The 19,545-nt window shown below is 36.8% G+C and overlaps 6 protein-coding genes across 6 annotated transcripts; 3 read left to right on the top strand and 3 right to left on the bottom strand.

Moving 5' to 3' along the window:
• Positions 1-582: 582 nt before the first annotated feature.
• MONOS_1005 (putative threonyl-tRNA synthetase) lies at positions 583-3,127 on the top strand (the record flags this gene model as incomplete). The annotated part of the gene is made up of 6 exons (XM_067862459.1): positions 583-754; positions 802-862; positions 918-1,335; positions 1,404-1,832; positions 1,949-2,086; positions 2,168-3,127. 6 exons carry the CDS (start codon positions 583-585, stop codon positions 2,975-2,977), a joined length of 2,028 nt encoding a protein of 675 aa, XP_067736069.1. The 3' UTR covers positions 2,978-3,127.
• Positions 3,128-4,778: 1,651 nt separating this feature from the next.
• Positions 4,779-9,498, bottom strand: MONOS_1004 (putative Insulin-degrading enzyme; the record flags this gene model as incomplete). The annotated part of the gene is made up of 4 exons (XM_067862449.1): positions 4,779-5,737; positions 5,894-8,730; positions 8,799-9,088; positions 9,149-9,498. 4 exons carry the CDS (start codon positions 9,496-9,498, stop codon positions 4,976-4,978), a joined length of 4,239 nt encoding a protein of 1,412 aa, XP_067736068.1. The 3' UTR covers positions 4,779-4,975.
• A 437-nt stretch (positions 9,499-9,935) lies between these two features.
• On the bottom strand, positions 9,936-11,425 carry MONOS_1003 (uncharacterized protein). The gene is made up of 4 exons (XM_067862438.1): positions 11,396-11,425; positions 11,305-11,331; positions 10,277-11,127; positions 9,936-10,208 (listed from the first exon to the last, which is right to left on the bottom strand). Exons 2-4 carry the CDS (start codon positions 11,317-11,319, stop codon positions 10,187-10,189), a joined length of 888 nt encoding a protein of 295 aa, XP_067736067.1. The 5' UTR covers positions 11,320-11,331; positions 11,396-11,425; the 3' UTR covers positions 9,936-10,186.
• Positions 11,426-11,467: 42 nt separating this feature from the next.
• On the top strand, positions 11,468-11,970 carry MONOS_1002 (putative elongation factor SIII p15 subunit; the record flags this gene model as incomplete). Its single annotated transcript, XM_067862427.1, has 4 exons — positions 11,468-11,524; positions 11,582-11,623; positions 11,681-11,815; positions 11,914-11,970. The coding sequence occupies 4 exons, from the start codon at positions 11,468-11,470 to the stop codon at positions 11,968-11,970; spliced, it is 291 nt and encodes a 96-aa protein (XP_067736066.1).
• A 99-nt stretch (positions 11,971-12,069) lies between these two features.
• On the bottom strand, positions 12,070-17,957 carry MONOS_1001 (Sec24IC; the record flags this gene model as incomplete). Its single annotated transcript, XM_067862416.1, has 14 exons — positions 12,070-12,778; positions 12,941-13,142; positions 13,324-14,458; positions 14,588-14,731; positions 14,906-15,144; positions 15,233-15,343; positions 15,428-15,548; positions 15,657-16,369; positions 16,502-16,771; positions 16,888-17,026; positions 17,122-17,288; positions 17,353-17,515; positions 17,581-17,697; positions 17,766-17,957. The coding sequence occupies 14 exons, from the start codon at positions 17,955-17,957 to the stop codon at positions 12,619-12,621; spliced, it is 3,873 nt and encodes a 1,290-aa protein (XP_067736065.1). The 3' UTR covers positions 12,070-12,618.
• A 151-nt stretch (positions 17,958-18,108) lies between these two features.
• MONOS_1000 (Uracil-DNA glycosylase) lies at positions 18,109-19,478 on the top strand. Its single transcript, XM_067862406.1, has 2 exons — positions 18,109-18,601; positions 18,700-19,478. The coding sequence occupies exons 1-2, from the start codon at positions 18,137-18,139 to the stop codon at positions 19,318-19,320; spliced, it is 1,086 nt and encodes a 361-aa protein (XP_067736064.1). The 5' UTR covers positions 18,109-18,136; the 3' UTR covers positions 19,321-19,478.
• Positions 19,479-19,545: the final 67 nt, after the last annotated feature.

Genomic DNA, 19,545 nt, shown 5'->3' with positions numbered 1-19,545 from the left:
AATAACCCATATTTTGTCTTTTTCAGTTAAAATGAAAAAACAATGATTCAAATATTCTTGGAATGATATATTTTTTGCAGAACTTTTAAAAAATATGAAAATAAAAAACTGTCAAAAAACAATGATCGTTAACCTAGAAGAGAATCAATTCGCAATGACTCAATCTTTTTGAAAAAGATCTGCATTTATTGAAATTTTGTTCAACTTTTTGACTTCGGCTAAAGCTTATGCTAAATGATTAAAACAAACGAAAATAGGTCAATTAAAACATAATGAATTGAAACATTTCACGAATGTCAAAAAATGGATATATTTTTGTTGTGTTTTTTGTTCTCAAAAAGTCAATGAAAAGTGCAAAAAATTTCAATGAAAATGCCTGAAGAGAAATATATTTCCCCTTATTATTTTATTCTCATTTTTTCTTTTTTTTAATTTTTTTATTATTTCGATGTTTTTTTCTAAAATCAACTTTAAATTTTGAAGTTTGAAGTTTTTTGAATTAAATGTAGAAAATGCACAAAACAAATACAACTCAGTCATGAACCTTAAACAGTGATCAAAAGAAGATTTTTTCATCGAAAAATGCACGTGATGGGAGAGATCAAAAAGCAAAGTTATCGAATGGCGGAACCTCAGGAGTCTTTTGAAACTGAATGTGATGGAGAAGATTCAAGCATGCGCTTGTGTCATAGCTGCGCTCATGTTTTGGGTTATGCAATTTGCGACCTCTTCCCAAACACTCATTTGGCATATGGTATTGTTTCTTCTGAGTATTTTATTATTTATGAACTCTACCTTTAGGACCCGCTTTAAAGGGCAACCAGTTCTTTTATGAAGGAGAAATACTTGATAAAAAGAACAGGTTTGAATAATTTGAAACTTTCATAATGATCAAATTTTGTTTTCTTTCTCTCCAGACCAGTAACAATCGGAAATGAGCAATTGGCACAACTCGAAACAAAAATGCAAGAAATTGTTGAAAAAGCGTATCCATTTGAAAGAAAGGAATATTCTATCGACAAATTGAAAGACATTTTTAAAAGAAATCCATTTAAGCAATATCTTCTTAATGGAATCAAAGAAAAAAGCGAAAATGGAACGACTTACAAATGCGGTAAGTTTGAGGATCTGTGCCGTGGACCCCATGTTGAAAATACAGGGAAATGCCAGTTCTTCAAACTTGTGAAGGTTACAAGCGCAACTTTCCCAACTCTTGAAAAAGAAGAAGAACAAGTTCAGCGTGTCTATGGTGTCTGCTTTGAAACAAACGATCAGTTTGAGGATTGGAAGAAACTTCAGACGGCTGCAGATAGGGAACATACAAAAATTGGAAGAGTGTGTTGTACTATTCATTTAAATCTGTGAAATGCTTAACACCAAAAATCATCCATAATCATTTATAGGAACAAGAATTATATTTCTTCCACGAACTTTCACCAGGATCTGGATTTTTCCTTCCCAACGGCACACACATATACACAACTCTTCAAGAGCTCATGAGAAGGAAACAGAGAGAATTCAGATACATCGAAGTTATGACTCCTCAAATGTTCGACAAAATGATGTGGGAGACCTCCGGTCATTGGTCGAAGTACAAGGAAAACATCTTTGTGCTGGAAAGCGAGAAGCGCACACTTGCAATTAAACCCATGAATTGCCCAGGCCACTGCCTTATTTACAAGCACGCTACAAGATCCTACAGAGATCTGCCAATGCGAATGGCAGAATTTGGATGCTGCCACAGAAATGAACTGAGCGGAACCCTCCATGGACTTACTCGTGTGAGGAGATTCACACAGGATGATGCTCACATTTTCTGCAAACCAGAAGACGTATGCTTGTTTTTTCTTTTATATCTATACAAAATATTTATGCTTTCTTTGTCATTGCATCCTTATCGTTTATTTGATTTTTTTGCTTCTTATTGATAACGCCATGGATATAATAGGTTGGAGATGAATTGAAAGGCTGCTTGCGTATGATGGCAGAGACATACACCATCTTTGGACTGAAGCATTCCCTTTGCCTCTCAACTCGTCCTGAGAAATACATTGGAGACATTGAACAGTGGAACCAAGCTGAAGCTGTTTGAATTTTATTTATTTATTTATTTATTTATTTATTTATTTATTATTGTACTCTTTTTTTTTTCCCCCACCAAAAACAGGAATTGGAGCGCATTTTGAAAGAAAGTGGTGTTCCATTTGAAGTTGATGTTGGAGGTGGTGCGTTTTATGGTCCAAAGATTGATGTGTATTTGCACGACTCGCTCGCCCGCAAGATCCAATGTGCAACTGTGCAGTTGGATTTCCAACTGCCCCGCAGATTCAATTTGCTCTATCAAAAGAAAGCAGCAGCAGCCCCTTCGTCTTCACCAGAATCGAAGGAGGAGAAGAAAGAAGAAGGCAAAGAAGCAAGCAAAGCTCCAATAGAATCTTCTGCTCCGCACGAAGAGCCAGCCTCGTCTTCAACAACACCATCAGCATCAGCATCATCAGCCACTCCAAGCGGTCCATCTGAACAAGGCGACAACTTTGTGGAGCAGCCATACGACGAAAACTTCTACGGCCGCCCAGTGATGATCCACAGAGCCATTTTGGGTTCATTTGAGCGATTCATTGCAATCATCACAGAGCATTTCAACAAGAAGTGGCCATTCTGGTTGTCTCCACGCCAGGCTATTGTGATCAACATTGGACCACAACAGGAGGAGTATGCTGATAAAGTCTATGACACCCTCAGACGCATTCATGGATTTACAGTCGAAAAGGACACATCCACTGACAAATTGGGTGCAAAAGTAAGAAACGCACAAATGCAGCAATTCAACTACATTCTGGTGGTTGGAAACAAAGAAATGGAAGAAGGCACAGTTGCCGTGAGAACAAGAGGAGCTCCAGAGAAAGAGAAGCCAGTTGTTAAGAAATTGGACGAGCTCATTGCTGAATGGAAAACGATGAAAGAATTATATCAGTAAGAAATAGTTAATAATTGCTAATTTTTCATATCATCATTTTATATTTATCAAAAACAAAATGAATGAAAGTTCTATCATTTTGAAGGTTTTCAAAGAATATGTATTTTTTCATTATGTATAGTATTTCGTAACAACAAATCTGTTTTTATTCTTGATCATTCAAATTGTTTCATGAAACATAATCTGTTTCATATCACAAAACTTATGGGTTCTTCTTATTCATCAGATGTGAAAAAGCATCATATAAAAAATCTATCCAATGATATTGAATTAACAAAGCAAAAACTCGGTTCTTTTATTCTACATTTTTCTTTAACATATTAAATTGTGATGTTTTTATGATTAAGATAAAAAAGATGACTGTGAGCTTAAAATGTTGCTGAAATCGAATAAAGTCGATAACATTAAACACCTATGTAAAAAGCTTAGAGAAATTGATGATCAACACCTCCAAAAGTGCGCTCTTAAAATGCCATACAAAAAGTATGAAAAGATGATAAACATGAGGAAAATTGATGAAATTGTGATATTTGAAGTAATAAGAACACTTGGATATTGTTGTTGGCAGCTTGACATTGATACAGGAGATATGTTAACCACTTCTGAACTCTCCAAAAGAATAAAGCAAATAATTTCTTCGTACGCCAACATAATAACAGATGAAGCACAGAAAAAGCTGCTTTCTTCATGTGAAATATATCTCATGTTTATTTATAAACATGAAATCAATGCTGACAAAGCACTGTCTATATGCGTACCATATGTCATAAAAACAATCAAAGAACTGATGAATGAAAAGGGTTCTGGAGAGGAATTGGAAATTGCAGCATGCTCACTCACAAAAATTAGATTGCAAGGTATGACATTTTTTAAGAAGATTTCCTTTCCTTTTAATTTTTTAAAAATTCACAGATTTTAACAAACTAATTTCTTATTCATCTTATCATAATGATTTTTTGAATATGATCACAATGAATGAAAACTGCAACATGCTTTCACCAGAATCACTTCAAATTATTTGGGAACTTGCTATCATTACAATATCTTATCCATTTTTTGATTATCTTTCTGTTATTAAAGATTATCATTTCTTGTCTGCAGCCAGAAAAGAATTGATGAAGCTGTATACATTGACCGACAACGAAACTGAAGGTAATTTGGAGAAGAGAAAGCAACAAGAGGTTATAAAAAGATGGATGAAGCTTGTAAAGACGATGGCGCTTTCTTGGCCCAATTCCTTTGAAGTTGATGATGGATTAGAGTTCTTGAAATTTTTAACTGAACGCAATAAAAGAGACATTTATTCAAAAAATGAAATTAAAGACGAATTATACGGATTATTTATTGAAATTGCAAGTGATGGATCAGGAAAATGCATTAAGCAGTTGGTGGACAGCGATTATTTAGATTATTTATTTGAATTTTTGAGTATAAAGGCATTCACTTCTACAGACACCACATCAATTTCTGAGATTCTGTTAAAGGTATTGCAAAAGTTTTCGAGAACATACGTTGATGACAACATAACTGCTGAACAGAGACACTTGTTGAAAATTGTGGAAGAGAAAATTGAGGAAGCAGGAGGATTTGACTTTCTTTGGGAATTTAAAAATTTTTGTTTATCAAAATTTAAACAAATACTTGACATCATTCATGCACCATGACATTTTTAGATGCGAAAAGACAAATTTGACCTCATTAAAATTTCAAGAATGCTTGAGAATAGGATTCAGATGCCAAATAACATGTAATTGCTTCAGAAACAAATATTATTTTTTTCTTAAAACAAACTACTTTAAGGTGTCGTTATTATAATTTATTTCTTCGTTTATTAAATGCGATGCATAGTCTATGCAAAAAACTAGTCTATTTATAATAAACAACAAAAAATAAAAATCAAGTGAATAGAATCTTAATTAACATCATCACAGGCCAAATCTATGAGATGTTATTCGAATTCTATCCAGGCTGGAAGAATGCAATTCATAAATAAAAAAATCAATAAAATCCATAAGGCGCTGTCAGAGGAACAGATTGCTTAAATTCTGCAAGATTTTTAATAAAACAATACGGAAGCAAAGGCTTTGGAAACACTGGGCGGCTTTCAGGTGATTGTTCAGGTACTTTGTCCTCTTTGCTTTCTCCTTCTGCTGTTTGCTCATTTGTTCCTTTTATTTCATTCGACTCTTCTTTTTCTTCTTTTTCTTCATATTTTTGTTTTGCATCCCCAGACTGATCATCTGCTTCTGGAGTATCCCTTCTTGAAGCATCCTGCGACGACGAGGGATTCTCGCTTGTTGGTGAAACTTCCATCGGCTCTTTATTCATCAGATCTGCGAAATTGTGTGGAAACATACGGCAATACAATCTGCGCCCCATTTTTTGCGTCAGCAAGCCATTTTCATCTGGAAGGTCATCAAAAGTGTTGCTGTCTTCCAAACAGCAGTCTGTTTCTTCTTTCTTTTCTTCTTCTGTTTTATCTGATGCGTCATCTTTTTTGTGCTCCTCTTTCTTTTTTTGAAGATGCAAAGGCTTCCCACACCACATAATCGATGCTTTGTTGCAGAACTCTTCCTTTGTAATATTCTGAATAACATAAATCATCTTTTCTTTATATGCATAATCAAAATCCCCCTCTATTAAATGAGTCCAAATGTTCGATGCTTCGCTTATCATTGTTTTTGGAGGGGACGATAAATTTGATAAAACAGATTGCTTCAATTTCTCGTAATCTTCATCGCTCATATCGGAAAGTTTCAACTAGGATTATAATAAACAAAGAAAATATGCATTCAATTGAAAAAAAAAAAAAAAAAAAAAAAAAAAAAAAAAGAGAGAGAGAGAGAGAGAGAGAGAGAGAAAATTAGAAAGGCGAAAAGATAGCAGAAACGAATGCATAATGGAGGCCTTTCAAACCACAAGATCATTTACGTGGGCGTCTATCCTCGAGTGAAAGTGCAGCGGATTGTATCTGTTTCCTTGCATTATGACAAACATCATTGCAACTCCTCGACAATTTGCTTTCGTTGTCCACAAAATGTAGCACAGCTGCTCCTTCGTCCTGAGCCTTTCATACATTTCTGGCTGAAGGTAATTCGTCAATAATGTCAAAGTAGCATTCTCTTGAATATCAAAGCGTCCCGGTGCAAAAAGCGTCAGCATCACGGCCCCGTTGTTTTCAGTGGGAAGTTTCACAAGTTGGTCGTAAACAAAGTAGTTTGTAGGTGGTACAATGATATTTCTCAGAAATGGAAAATGAGATGGAGAAAGGGGCCTAAGCCAAATCTTCGGAACGCCTTGAATGCCAGTGGCAGAGCTTTCACTCAAAGCTTCATTCTTTGAACATTGAAGTTGGGCTGGATTTGCTTCTTTTGGTGATGCATGCTGACAAAACTTGACTGCAAATTGAATTGCTCTTTCGGAAGTGGCATTGCCCACAACTGTGCAGAAAATGTTCATCTCCTGTCTAAAATCGTTGATCCACACACAAAAGTCATCATACTTGTATTCATTCTTCAAATCTTCGATGGTTTGTTCTGTTGACTTTGCATGTTGGCGCAAAATTAGCGCAATGTCGCCATATAGCATGCTCGCAGGCATAGTTTTCAACGAGTCAACAAGAAGAGTAATGAGTTTTTGTTTCTGCAATTCATATCGTGCAAGTGAAGGAGTGAGACAGAATATCTCCTTAGCAACAGTATCAATAGCATTCTCCATCTTATCTGAGAACCCGCTCAAAAGAACTGCCAATCCAATATTTGATGCTTCCACTTTGATGGTCATGCAGGCATCCTGCATCTCGTACGATATCTCCTGCAGGCTGTCCATGACCACATCCGCAAACAGAGCGCGATATGAACGCTTATCAGGGTTAAAAATCAGCTCGCTGGAAATGGTCAAGTCAAAGCGCACATGAACTTGGGGTTCTCTGAATCGAGGTGTGGGCTTGTACAGCACTTGAAGTCCAGGCTCTTTGTGGATGAAAAAGGGATAAAATGGAGCAAGGCGAGTGGCAGAAGAAGAGGAAGAGGAAGGCGAAGAAGAAGAAGAAGCTGAACTTTCACTGTTTGAATGCTCAGGGTCAATCTTTTGATTAAGTTCCACTTCATCCAAAACAATATACGGAGGATATATTTTGACAGGTCCAAACCTCTTGCTTGTCAATCCACTTTCTTTATCCTGAAGCATTCTTTCAAAAAGCTCTGTCTTTTTCACAAATCGTTCTTTAGCAATATCTTTTTCTTCATCATCACTGTTTATGACTTGCTGCCCATATTCTTGCAATTTTGCGAATGGCTCACACATTTTCTGATCAGGAAACGGAATAATCGAAAAGTCTGTGGCGATAAACCTGTTTGCATGGGGCAAATGAAACAACGTCTTCCAATCGGATTCTGATTTGCCTGGAGAGAGAGAAGGAAGCTCTGCAACCTTTTGGAAATAATCTTCAGACAAAGGCAGTTTGAAAAATATCACGCTGTAGAATGGCTCCATATCCAAATGGCAAGCTATCTGTGTACCGAAAAACGGATCTTTCATCAAATTCTTCATTGCTTCTCCCATCTCTTTTTCGCACCTTGCAATCTGTTCTGAATGAGTGTCTTTCATAGCTTCGGATGCTGATCCCCAAAATCCATCAATTATTTCGTTCTCTTGTGATGCATTACTTGAACCTGAAACTGAAGATGCATTTTTCTTTTTTTCATCAATTTTCTGCAATCCTTTTTGTTTTCTTTCTTTCATCCAATCTTCAATGCGGTCGTTGTGAAGTGTTAAAATCACATCCATATTTTCTGGCTTCATCCACGAAATGTGGTATCTGAATGCATCCTCATCAAACACACTAACATGATCTCCTCCCAGCACAACAAAAGGAGTTGGTAAGTTTGCCAAATTTTCGACCGCAAACATAACTTCCACATCTGGTGCCATTTCGCTGTTAAGGTTAAAGTCGCTCATGTAAACATTTCTCCGCTCTGCCAATAACTGCACAGGAAATGGCACCGGCGTATGCTTCAGCATTTCAATATACTCCAAACAGTAGGCAATAATCTCATCAGTCTTCTGCTCGCCCAGCTCAGTCAACATAATCTTAATGTAAAAACGTTCAAAGTCTGGATAATAATCACCAATACCAGCGATCAGTTCAGTTATAAGAGCCTTTTTCTTCAAAAAAGATGCAAGAGAGCCTTCTCCCTCGTGTCCCAAGAGTAACGTCGCAGCCATTTCAGGCCGTGAGAAAGGATAAAACATGGGAAATTCTGTCGGAGTGAAGAACCCAACGGTAAGAGTGGCTGTGGTGTCTGTTGACGGAACAACAACAAACGATGAATTGGTACCAGATAAGGTTGATCGAAGAAATGGCGAAATTTTGATGGGCAATTCCCCTTCTTCAGCAAAGGGCGATGGAGGTAAAGGCGAACGATAAACAGTCGCATCTTTCTCCGTGCTGACATGAGACCGAGTTGGAACAACAATAATGCCTGATGGATCGACGGAACCAAATGTTTTGTATTTTTCGTTCCATTCCAAGACTTTTTCCTCAAGACTTTTACTTTGAGAGGCTTGCTCATCGCCAGAGGGCCACTGATCTTTCAGAATTCGCAAAACTGGTTGCAGATAAGGCTCTTGCGCTTTCAACAGACGATCAGCCAATTCAGCACCAAGAATTTCTTCTTCAAGTGAAGTAACTTCTGGTGAACGAATCTCGTTAAAATAAGTCTCAGCTATTTTTTGTAATTCATCCAGGGGTTCTATTTTTAAATTTGAAGTATGCAAAACACCACATCAGCTTTCTAAACAAATAATAAAAAATACACACTATTCCCTACTAGACACAGAGTCATCAGTTTTGCACTGTAGTACTTTTCAAACAATTTAATAAGTCTAAGCCGAGTTTCTTCAACCGAGGAACCAGGTGGATTTAGCGTATCTCGTCTCCCACAACTAAAACCATTCAAGTAATGATCAGGATTTGATCGATAACGCATCATTTGATATAATTTTCGACTCATCACGTTCAAATTCATTTCATATTCAGAATTAACAGCCTCAATTTCCCTCTCTGTGCATGATTCGGTGAATAAAGGTTCAATAAAGAATTGGGCAAATCTGATATTTTGTAAAATTAATAAAAAAATAACACAAAAATTAAAAATTCTTAATTCAAACCTGTCAATTGCCTCCTCAAAAAATCTGGAATCAATTACAAAATAAAATTTTGTATAAAAAAGTGAAGTAAATCCATTTTGACTTCCCGCATGATTGGTAAGAAAAGTCGAAAATTCTCCTTCTTTGGGATATTTCTTTGTTCCCAAAAATAACATATGTTCAAGAAAATGAGACAATCCAAATCTATCATTGGGATCATGGATTGCACCGGTAGAAACCCTTATGGCAGCTGCAGATTTATCCGCACCTGGATTTGACACAACAAGCGCTTTCATTCCATTCTTCAACGTAAAACACCGATATGTTTTCTTAGAAGTTAGTGGAGTAATTATGTCATGAACAATCGACATTGTGTAATCTCTATCCAAACTTTGAAGATGTATAAATGCAAAGAGAAAACAGATCAACAACCATAATATAATTATGAATCAAAAGTTGAAGTTTGAAGAAAAAAATACAGCATGAATTGAAATTTTTTGCAAAAGAATGCAGACCAAACCAGAAAAATGATTTATGTCATTGAAATTGATTGCAATTTGAAATTATTTTTTCACAAGAAAAATCACAAAAAACAATGGAAAATAAAAATCTTTAAAAAAAAAAAAAAAAAAAAAAACAGGATATAATTCTAGTGTATTATTCTGTCTTCAATTAATTATCCAAAATATGATAAAGAAATATGTGAAATACTACTCTATTGTTCCATCATGAACATTATCATTCAGTTCCATTTTACTGATTAATTGATTTTTCAAAATTTTGACTGAAAAAGTAATCATTTTTTAGATTTTTTATCTTATAATAATTATTCATTTAAAACTTAAAAAAAAAAAAAAGAAAAAATTTTTTGAAAAAGCGCTTGCAAAATAGAATCGTGGGAATGTATTTCATTGCGGATTCTATCCTATAATTTCAATGAGATTTAACTTTGTTGCAAGATTTCTTCAATCTTCAATCTCATATCTATATGTTGGAATTCATTTTCCGTTTTCTTGGAAATGGCACTGCTGTTTTTTGTATTGAAAAAGTTATTTCTTTTCAGTACTTCAGATGCTTTTCCCTGATTTAAAAATTATACATTTAATTAAAAAATGGTTTGTTAGTTCGAAATATATGTAAATGACATACATTGCAAAACGATCAAAATCATGGGCTTTATATTTTTTTGCAGGCTTAAGTGCAAACCCTGTTGGATTTCCAGAGACTTTCTTCCCTTTAGTTGAATCAACAAAAAGCGGAAACCCCATCATAGCCATCTCATCTTCAAGTTCAGCCTGATCAAGATCTTTTTCTTTCGTTTGCTCTGATTTATGCTCCTCTTCTTTGGAATTTAGCTCTGCATTATGTGGAACCCCCTCATCATCTTTCTGATGTCTGTGTTTCATATTCACGCCTTCATTTTCGCTTCCTCCATCACTATCTTCAAACTTTCCTCGCTTTCTTTCGTCTGGAACGTTATCATTTTCTGAGTTTAGCTCACGAGAACGAGAACGTCTTTTGCGATCTTTTCTAGTTATTTCTCTCGATTTCTTATCATCTGAATATGGAGAATAGTCTTTTCTATAACCCCGCTTAGCATCATCCGAGTAGCTTCGACTATGCCTATGTCTTCGATCTTTACTTCTGCTTCGTGTTTTTGATCTGCTATGATATCTATGCCTCGAGCGATATTCTTCATAATCGCTGCTTTCATCTCGTTGATTTCGACGATCATCTCTTCGATGAGATCTCCGATCATAACTACGTGACCTTCTATATTTATGCTCATGATGCCTATCACGAGCGCTTCGACTGCTTTTTCCATGCTTTTTTCTCCGTTCCTTACTTACTGATGATGAGGATGAAGAATCACTAGATTCGCTTGAATAATCTTTCCTTTTCTTTTTATCTCTTTCATCAAAATCAGAATCACTTCCATCATATTTGTTCTGAGGTTTTTTCACATTATAATAAGAATCATCATCTTTATGGACAGAGCCCTAAAAGAATAATGAAAAAAACAAATTACCGAAATTTCAAACAAATTAGAGAAGAAAAATTTTTAAAAAAATGAAATTTCAGCAATTTCATTTTTCAGAAAACCAATGAAGTTATAAATTATTTTTAAAACAGCGTTATTAACAAGCAAAGTTAAAATTTTAATAAATAAGTTATACTGATCGATTTGACATGGAATGATTAATCTGAAAGATATATTAATAATTTAAAAAATCAAGCAAACATTTAACAATTTCTAAAACTTCATACTCTTTCTATTATAAAATTTTAAGATTCTCTATTCTCAATAAAGAATTAATAATATTTTGATCAAACTTAAAAATGGAAGATAAGCTTACACTTATTTCTAGTGATGGATTTGAATTTATAGTCGATAAAGTTAGATTCCTTTTATTATTTTTTCCATCTGTTCTTTTTACAATTTCCTTTTATTAGAATGCGGCTCAAGTTTCAGGAACGATTCGTACTATTTTGCAGGTTTTTACGCTAAAATAATGAATTATTTCATTTAATAAAGTGAATTATTAATGTCAGAGCGAGGGATTTGCTGAAAGCAAAGGTGTAATTACTCTTTCTGGCATTACAGGAGAAATGCTGGAACTCGCAATAAAATACTTTTACTACAAACTCAAATGGACTAATGTTTCTGGAGAAGTTCCAAGATTTCACGTTTGCTTATAAAATTAAATTAAAGCAATAATTTTCTTCTTCTCCTCCATTTTCTTCTTTCTTTCTTTCTTTTTTGAAACATTCATCAATTATTCAAGATTCCGCCAAAGGATGGATTAAATCTAATGATGGCAGCTCACTATCTTCAGTGCTGAAAAATATAAGCTAACAGTTAAAATTAATAGACTAGGATGCACGCAATAAACCAAAGATGTTGTTGAAGCAAATTTTTTGTCACGGAGCCCTGAAACGTCATGCTGTTATATTGCTTTACATATCAACCATTTCAGTAAGATATCAAACACTTCAAAAAAATAATGAGGATTGCTCTGAAAAGAGCATACTTAAATGTGAGTTGACGTGATAATAGAGAGTTAAAAAGATGCCACATAATATCATTGACAATGAATAGAAAACATGAAAAAGAAAGAAAACAGTTTTTGAACTGATTCAGAAATAAAGAAAAATGACAACATTAAAACGCGAGAATTATTCGAAAAGAAGAAATAAAAAATAAGCATGAAAAGCTAAAAAAGAAACTTGTAAATTATTGCGCCTCATCCCTAAAAGATAAACATGGAATTCTATAACAACCAAATTGAGAGAGGTTAAAGAAGACAAAAAACAAACTGAGTAATATATATATAAATATATATTTAGCCTCTCAGCTTATTTCAACACGCAAATAAACAGATTGAGAAAATAGAACAAGATTAATCTAAAATTTCATAACAAATGAATCTATGAGTGCATTTAATCTCAGAAGTCCAGTAAACAAAAAATGCTCACAGATTCATCAGAGTCTATATCTGCTTTGAAAGCGCCATGATTTGGGCAACATAATCGGTGTATCCGGTCTGTGTGATCCACGTGTCTTCGAGGAGAAGATGCGACAGAATGCTCTCATCAAAGTCTTCACCTGCCTCCACAACAAACACTGTCACTGGCTCAGAATTGTCACAACTATCAAATCGAGAAATTATCCAGAAAGAAAAGGCAATTAATTTTTTATTTTAAAAAAAAATTGTTTGGAAAAATTAATTTTGAAAGAATAAACAGGAATAAGAAATTGAGAATAGTTTGCGAAATCGAATAAATGAAGAATGCGAAAGAATAACAACATACAATTCTCGTGTGAGATGATAAATAAGCTTGTGGAGTTTGAGAGAAAGCGGCGACTGCATTGCAGGTGCCAGCTGCCACTTGGCGTGTCTTTTGTTTGTGGACAAGAAGGCAACCACGGGCGGAGAGGAAGACGTGCTCACGAAAGAGGGACGGAACGGGCACACAGTGTAAAGAGGGATAGTTGGAAGGGTTTCAGTGGTGGCTGAAAGAGAAAATGAGAATGAGTTCATTGGAAAATAATCCAAAAATGATAATTCAAGAATGTTTGGGATGAAAGAAGGATAATAATAATAACAACAATAAAATAGATAATATTAAAAATAAAAAGAAGCAACAAAAGTTTAAAAATAAAATAAAATAAAATTAGTCAAAATTGAACATACAATCTTCAGGAAACATTTCAGCGAACATCTCATCAACCTCAGACTCGTCACCACCAGTTGCTCTTTTGATGATCTTTTGGTTTTCTTTCTCTTTTTCTCTGGCTTCTCTGTCTTTCTTCAATCGCTCTCCTTCAACAACAGCCAGTACACTCTCGGTGGGCACACACAGCGCCTCCTTCACCTCCTGTGGGGTGTCATTGCCAAAGTACAAGAGCGCAATGAGTGGAGAGAAGAACAAGTAGACACCCTCTGGACTCAGCGATGACTGCGACAGGCGGAGCAGAGGGGGCTTCTGGAACACAAACTCCACCTTCTTGTCTGACTGCTCTGTCTTCGTGTCTTCTGTCTTCTCAGACACAACACTGCCTGTTGTGCTGTTCTTCTCTGACGACTTCTTCTTTTCTGCCTCTTCCATTTCAGACGGAGAGAGAATCGGAATGTCTTCGCAGTCGTATTCGGTGAACGTGTCGATGCGAAAGAGCCTTGGATACAAGAAGCAGAGTGTCTTTCTCGTGCCACTCTCAAACAGATAGTGCCTGGCACCCACTTTCCCGTCTGCGCAGATGGCGAGCGATGGAGTGAGCGAAAAGGGAATGGACATGCTGCGCATCTCAGGCTGCTCAGCGAATTCGGGCGGAAGCGACGCAAGCAGCGCAGAGTCGAAGGCGATGGAGTTGGCGATGGGCAGCGGGGCGAACGAGAAAGGATACAGCGACGAGAGGAAGATGCCCTTGGCAGCAGCGTTGTCTTCGAGTGCAGGGGCGATCATGCCGAGGCGGAGCATGGGCGACTTCTCGAGTGCCATCAGGTAGAGGATGTAGCTTCTGAGGGAGTCAGGAATGGGGGGCACTTTCCACGAGGCAGAAGAGGAGTCGATCTGCGAGTCGACGGTGGACGAGGCTTCTGACATGCTTTTTGTGTCTCCCCCGCCAATGCGGACACATTCATCTGCGCCGTGTGGATCAGCAGCAGCGGCGGCGATGTAGTTGGCAAAAGCGCGTGCTGTGTCCTGTTGGATTTCTGATGTCAGAAGAGAAAGGGGAGTGTTCAGCATCTTCTCGGCCGCCTTCTTTGTTTGGAGTGAAAGTGCTGCTTGCGAATCAAAGGCACCATACATTGCAAGAAGAGAGTCAACCTAATCGAATATTCATATTACAAATAATAAATCCATAGAATAACACCCACAGCCACATTGAAATAGATAAGTTGAGTAATTCATACAAAATGCAAAGTCAAAAAGAATTTAAAAAAAGAATATGCAAACCAAAGGAAGTCTGAGGTTGTGCAGACGAATTCTTCTTTCTCCTTTGATTGTTGTGAACAGGCAGGATGCCTGAATGTAGATGCATGTCTGTGTCATCGATAGCATCGACTCATCAAGTCCCAACTCAACTCCAAATGCACTCGCCTAAGTGTAATCAAAAAGATCAGACAAAAAATTTAAAGCATAAAATTAATAATTAAATAAATTAGAATACAAAGATTTCTAACATAAAAGCAAAAGTGAAAAACATGATTTAAACATTTATAAGATATGAATATTGAATATTGTATATTTCTCATTTCCCCCACGCATCCACACCTGAGTGATGGTTGGGAGTGAGAGCAGATTAGCAGTCTCTGAATGGAAATGGCCGTAGAATTTTTTGAGGACGACGGCGCGAGAGCATCTGAGGCGTATGACAGACTCCATTCCTCTTCTCTGGTCGAGCAGAATGGACGCCACAGCAGCTGAGAGTGAGTGGCAGGAAGAGACAGGAGAGAATATGTTGAACGACGGGAAGGTCAAAAGACTGCCTCCAGTGTGCTCACACAGAGGAGCTGGATGAATAATTAATCAATGAAGGAAATAGCATAATTATCACAATGAGACAATGAATTATATTATTTATTCAAAGAGATTACAAACCAATCGATGCCAGATCCAAATATTGTTCGTGTGGAAATGCAAAGATGTTGATTGAAGTCTGTGAGTCGACACATTTCTTGATGAGATCCTTGTAAAATGTTTCAGGCGTATCTACATTCACAAAAAGCGAGACAAATATTTATTTATTTTTTAATTTAGAATAATCAAAAAGTAAATAAAATGAATTTTCCAAACCGATCAATGTTGTTTCCTTGTCATTCCCCACGTTTGATGAGTCAAAACGATCAGCCAGTTTTCCTCTTCCAATTCCAGGGCGAGTCGCAAGAAAGACCAAAATAGTTCCGCCTGTTGGTGCCTGCAAAAATATTTCATCAAAATCCAATTTATTATTATTATAATAACATTAACAATAGAATAACAAAACAAATATAAAAGCGTTAAATGTTTAAGTGATAATTCACACCATCAGAGTGATTGCAGCTTCAATAGCAGCTCCTGCAGCTGATCCGCCGATCTGTCTCATCGACTCCTTTGTGGCCTCGCCGACTTCTCCAAACAGCGCCGGTGGTTCGTCCTTGCTGCTTTCTCGTTCAGCCAGCTCTTCCTCTGTGAGTGGGCGCTGAATGCGCTCCAAGTTCTGCTGGTGGACGAGGCGGGCGTGGTGAGGTAGGGTGGAGCTGAGGAGATGGAGGAGGGTATGGATGTGGAGGGTGAGTGGCACAACCAGCTGGCGTGGGGGAAGAGGGAAGACGATTTCATCAACATCAGCCAGGGAATGCACTTGGGGTGGATGGGCAACAAGTGGCATAGGGCCAGTGCTGGTCATTGTGTATGTCACACCTGATGATGTTGATGAGGATGAAGAGGATGAGGAAGATGAGGAGGAAGAAGAAGAGGAGGAAGAGTCAGGAGCAGTTGAAGGTGCAACAGAAGGAGCAGTGGATGGGGCGGTTGATGCAGCATCAGATGCAGATGAGGAAGATGATGCAGAAGAGGAAGAGGATGATGATGAAGCAGAAGCAGAGGAGGAGGAAGAAGATGAGGAAGATGATGAGTTGGCTGCACTTGGATCCTTCTGCAATCTTGAGGGTGGAATGAATTCGTAGAACTGGATCGATGTCTCATCAAATGTGATAAATGTGAATTGTGTTCTGTCAGTCACAAAATGCACAGGAACTAAACAGTTCAATGGAAGAAATAACAAATAAAACATCAGAATATTTGCATTATATGAGCAAGCAACAAAAACATAAAATTAAATCAAATAAAAAGAGCTGAATAACAATATTTCATTACAATCCAACAGACCTTGTGTCCCATCTGGTCCAGTTCTCTTCCCTAACACCATGTCTTCTATCTTCACACGAATCGCCTCACAGGCACACTCAAAGGATCCTGACGCAAGCGCTGTCTCTGTCATGTCCAGCACAAAGCCGATGTTCAAGCAGCGTGTCTGCCCTTTCGTGTACTGCGGCGGAGCTTTTATTTCGATCGAGCCGTGTGTCAGCTCAAAGTGCCGGGCGTGGTCTTGGATGAGCCCACTCTCTGGATCGAGGGGCTGGCGATATGCTGGTGGAACTGAACGAAGAGGAAAGAGGAGAATTATGTATATCATTCAAAGGCGCATATGCAATACGAAAATGTGGAATGAAATTTAAAAATAATAAAAGAAAATGAACAATTATATTTGATACCTTCGTTACTATTTCCACAAAGGTTGCACTTCCATCTGGCTCCATTATCGAAAAATGTCACAAAGGGATTAATGTATCCAAAACATGATGAGCAACGAATTGGCGCAATGGGCGAAAAATCGATGAAGGGAACAGGTGGCTGAATCCAAAAAAACGATTTTATTTTATTTTATTTTTAAATATAAAATAATAATTCTAAATTGAAAAAAAAACTTGCTTCAACAAGCAGCAAACATGATTAGCTGGAACAGGTGCTAATGGCTGAACAATAGCTCCAAACGGAAGAGACCATTTGTCTAAAATTGATTGCTTACTTGGATAGGCAAATACAGTTGGACAAATATAGTCCTCATGAGAATTTGCATATGGAAACATTTTGATAATTTCTGCTCCATCAATGTCTAAAATTTGAAAGATATAACAATGAAAATTACAGAAATGAAACAGTCAAATACAAAATTATACCATTGATTGGAGCTGCTGGAACGTATGATGGAATTGGTGTTGGAACAGGTGTTGAGTAGGTACTTTGTGGATACGGTGTCATTTGAGGTGGAATACCAGGAGTTTGCCCTCCTGGCATTGGAAGGTATGGTGCAGGTGTGCTTTGCCCCATTAATGGTGGAAGCTGTGCATTTAAAAACATTTATTTAAAAAAAAACTAGTGTATCTACAAAAAAACAAAATTCAAACAGGTTGTTGCGGTGGCATAGGGGTATATGGTGAAGGAGTGGGCTGCATGGTTGGATAAGGAATTGGTCCAGGGGTCATGTATCCTGGCATGGGAGGGTAAGGAGATATTCCTGGTATCTTGTAAATTAAAAAGGGCATTCAAAAAGTTATAATTAAGAAAATTATTTAAAAATGTGAAATATTACTGGTTGTTGTTGAGGATATTGAGGAAATCCAGGGGTTGGAGGATATGGAGTTAATTGAGGCATTGGATACATTTGTGGAGGTCCTCCTTGAAGAGGTGGATATCCTCCAGGCATAGGCTGTCCCTGCATTCCCGGTGGACCTATTCCAGGGGTACCGTTCATGCCACGATCAAGCGTAAATCGATTTTGCATCTTGGACTTTTCTGATTTGATCAAATTTGATCTTAACCTTACACAAATTGTCTTTAAATTAAAAATTTGCATTGATTGATAAAGATTTTCCATCAACAACAAAAACCTGTTTTCATTATTCACAGAAAATAAATGATAACGAAGATTCCATAACATTTTTTTATTGAATAACAATTTAAATGTCCAAAGATTTGCATTTGGAAAACATACTTAATCCCACTTGGATTCCATATTTACGTGATACAATTGAATCACAACCAGATGCGGAATCTTATTTAACAAAAAAGAGACGGACAATGTTTCCCGATTTGGAAAATACATTTCAAGCGTTAAATCTTACGACACCAGAGAAGTGCAAAGTTGTTATATTTGGACAAGATCCTTATCCACGCAAGGAATCTGCTATTGGAATTTCATTTTGCGATGGACTTATTCACAGCTGGACAAGTCCAACATGCCCATCAATGAGAAATATTTTTAAAAATCTTCTAATTTGCGAAAAAAAATTGACGCCAACTTCAAAAGTTGAAGAATTAAGAGCACAAATGAAAAAATTGAAAATGGTTTCTCCATATGAATGGTTTTTCCGAACTGGAAGACAAGGAGTGCTTTGGCTCAATACCTCTCTGACTTATACTTCAACAGTTTGAAAATATTTTAGTTTCTGCTTACATTTATCAAATGTAATTTTGTTTAAAATTTGCAATTTTTGATTTGTAATCAATTATTTTGACGTCCACAGCAAGAGCTTCAAACACACACAGCATTTTGGAAGCCGATTGTCAAGAGAATAATCGAAACACTTTTTGAAGCAAAAGCTAAAGTTAATTCCACAGATACTGAATTAAAGCACATCACGTTCGTTTTATGGGGTGGACACGCTCAAAAATTAGAAAAAATTATTAATCAGATTTCAAGTAAAACCGGAATGAATCCACACTGCTCCATTGTCAAAGCACCTCATCCCGCTGTTGAAGCTTTCCATACTGTGCTTTCATTCACAAATATTGACTCAGAAATGAAAAAAGCTGGACAGTCATGTGTTCAATGGATTATATCAACAAGTGACACAATAGGAAAGGAAGATGCAGGAGATAAGCCTCAATGCGAAGACGGCCAATGTGTTGCATCGTCTTCATCATGCCCATCTTCTTGCAAAGCATCTGACTCAAAGAAAAAGCTTGATGCCATTCAAGTGCTACCAGAAAAGCGTACAAGAGCAGCGGCTGATGAATGTGTGGCAACAACTGAAGAAATGAAAGTTCCTGTTTCTGCAGAAGAAGGAAAAGACGAAGATGCGGAAGAAGAAGACGTTGAAGATGCAAAAGGAAAGAAAAGAAAAGCGTCTGAAAAACGTTCTTAGAATCATTCAAAAAAATCAACCGTTGGGCTTGATTAAACTACAATCTGAGTTCATTTTGTATTTTTTGTTTCTTAGTTATTCTGTATATGAGCTTTTGTTAAATAATGTTTGTGTTTTTGCTCTAATATAAAAAAAGTGCTTTTATTACATAATAAAAATTCTTTTTTCAGTCTTTTGTTAGTGCTGAAAACAAAAATTATTAAGCAAAACATCAGAGATGAAAAA

Source organism: Monocercomonoides exilis, assembly GCF_001643675.1.
Source record: "Monocercomonoides exilis strain PA203 chromosome Unknown scaffold2-2631571, whole genome shotgun sequence".
Lineage (NCBI taxonomy): Eukaryota > Preaxostyla > Oxymonadida > Polymastigidae > Monocercomonoides > Monocercomonoides exilis.
The sequence above is the reverse complement of the archived record's forward strand: the minus strand, read 5'-3'. Positions and strand labels throughout refer to the sequence as shown.

Coding starts and splice junctions, on each gene's coding strand:
- MONOS_1003 (XM_067862438.1), bottom strand. Junction 10,209..10,276: donor GATTTTGATCGTTTTGCAAT/GTATGTCATTTA, acceptor TTTTTAAATCAG/GGAAAAGCATCTGAAGTACT.
- MONOS_1000 (XM_067862406.1), top strand. CDS start 18,137: ATGTCCAAAGATTTGCATTTGGAAAACATACTTAATCCCACTTGGATT. Junction 18,602..18,699: donor CTCTGACTTATACTTCAACA/GTTTGAAAATAT, acceptor TGACGTCCACAG/CAAGAGCTTCAAACACACAC.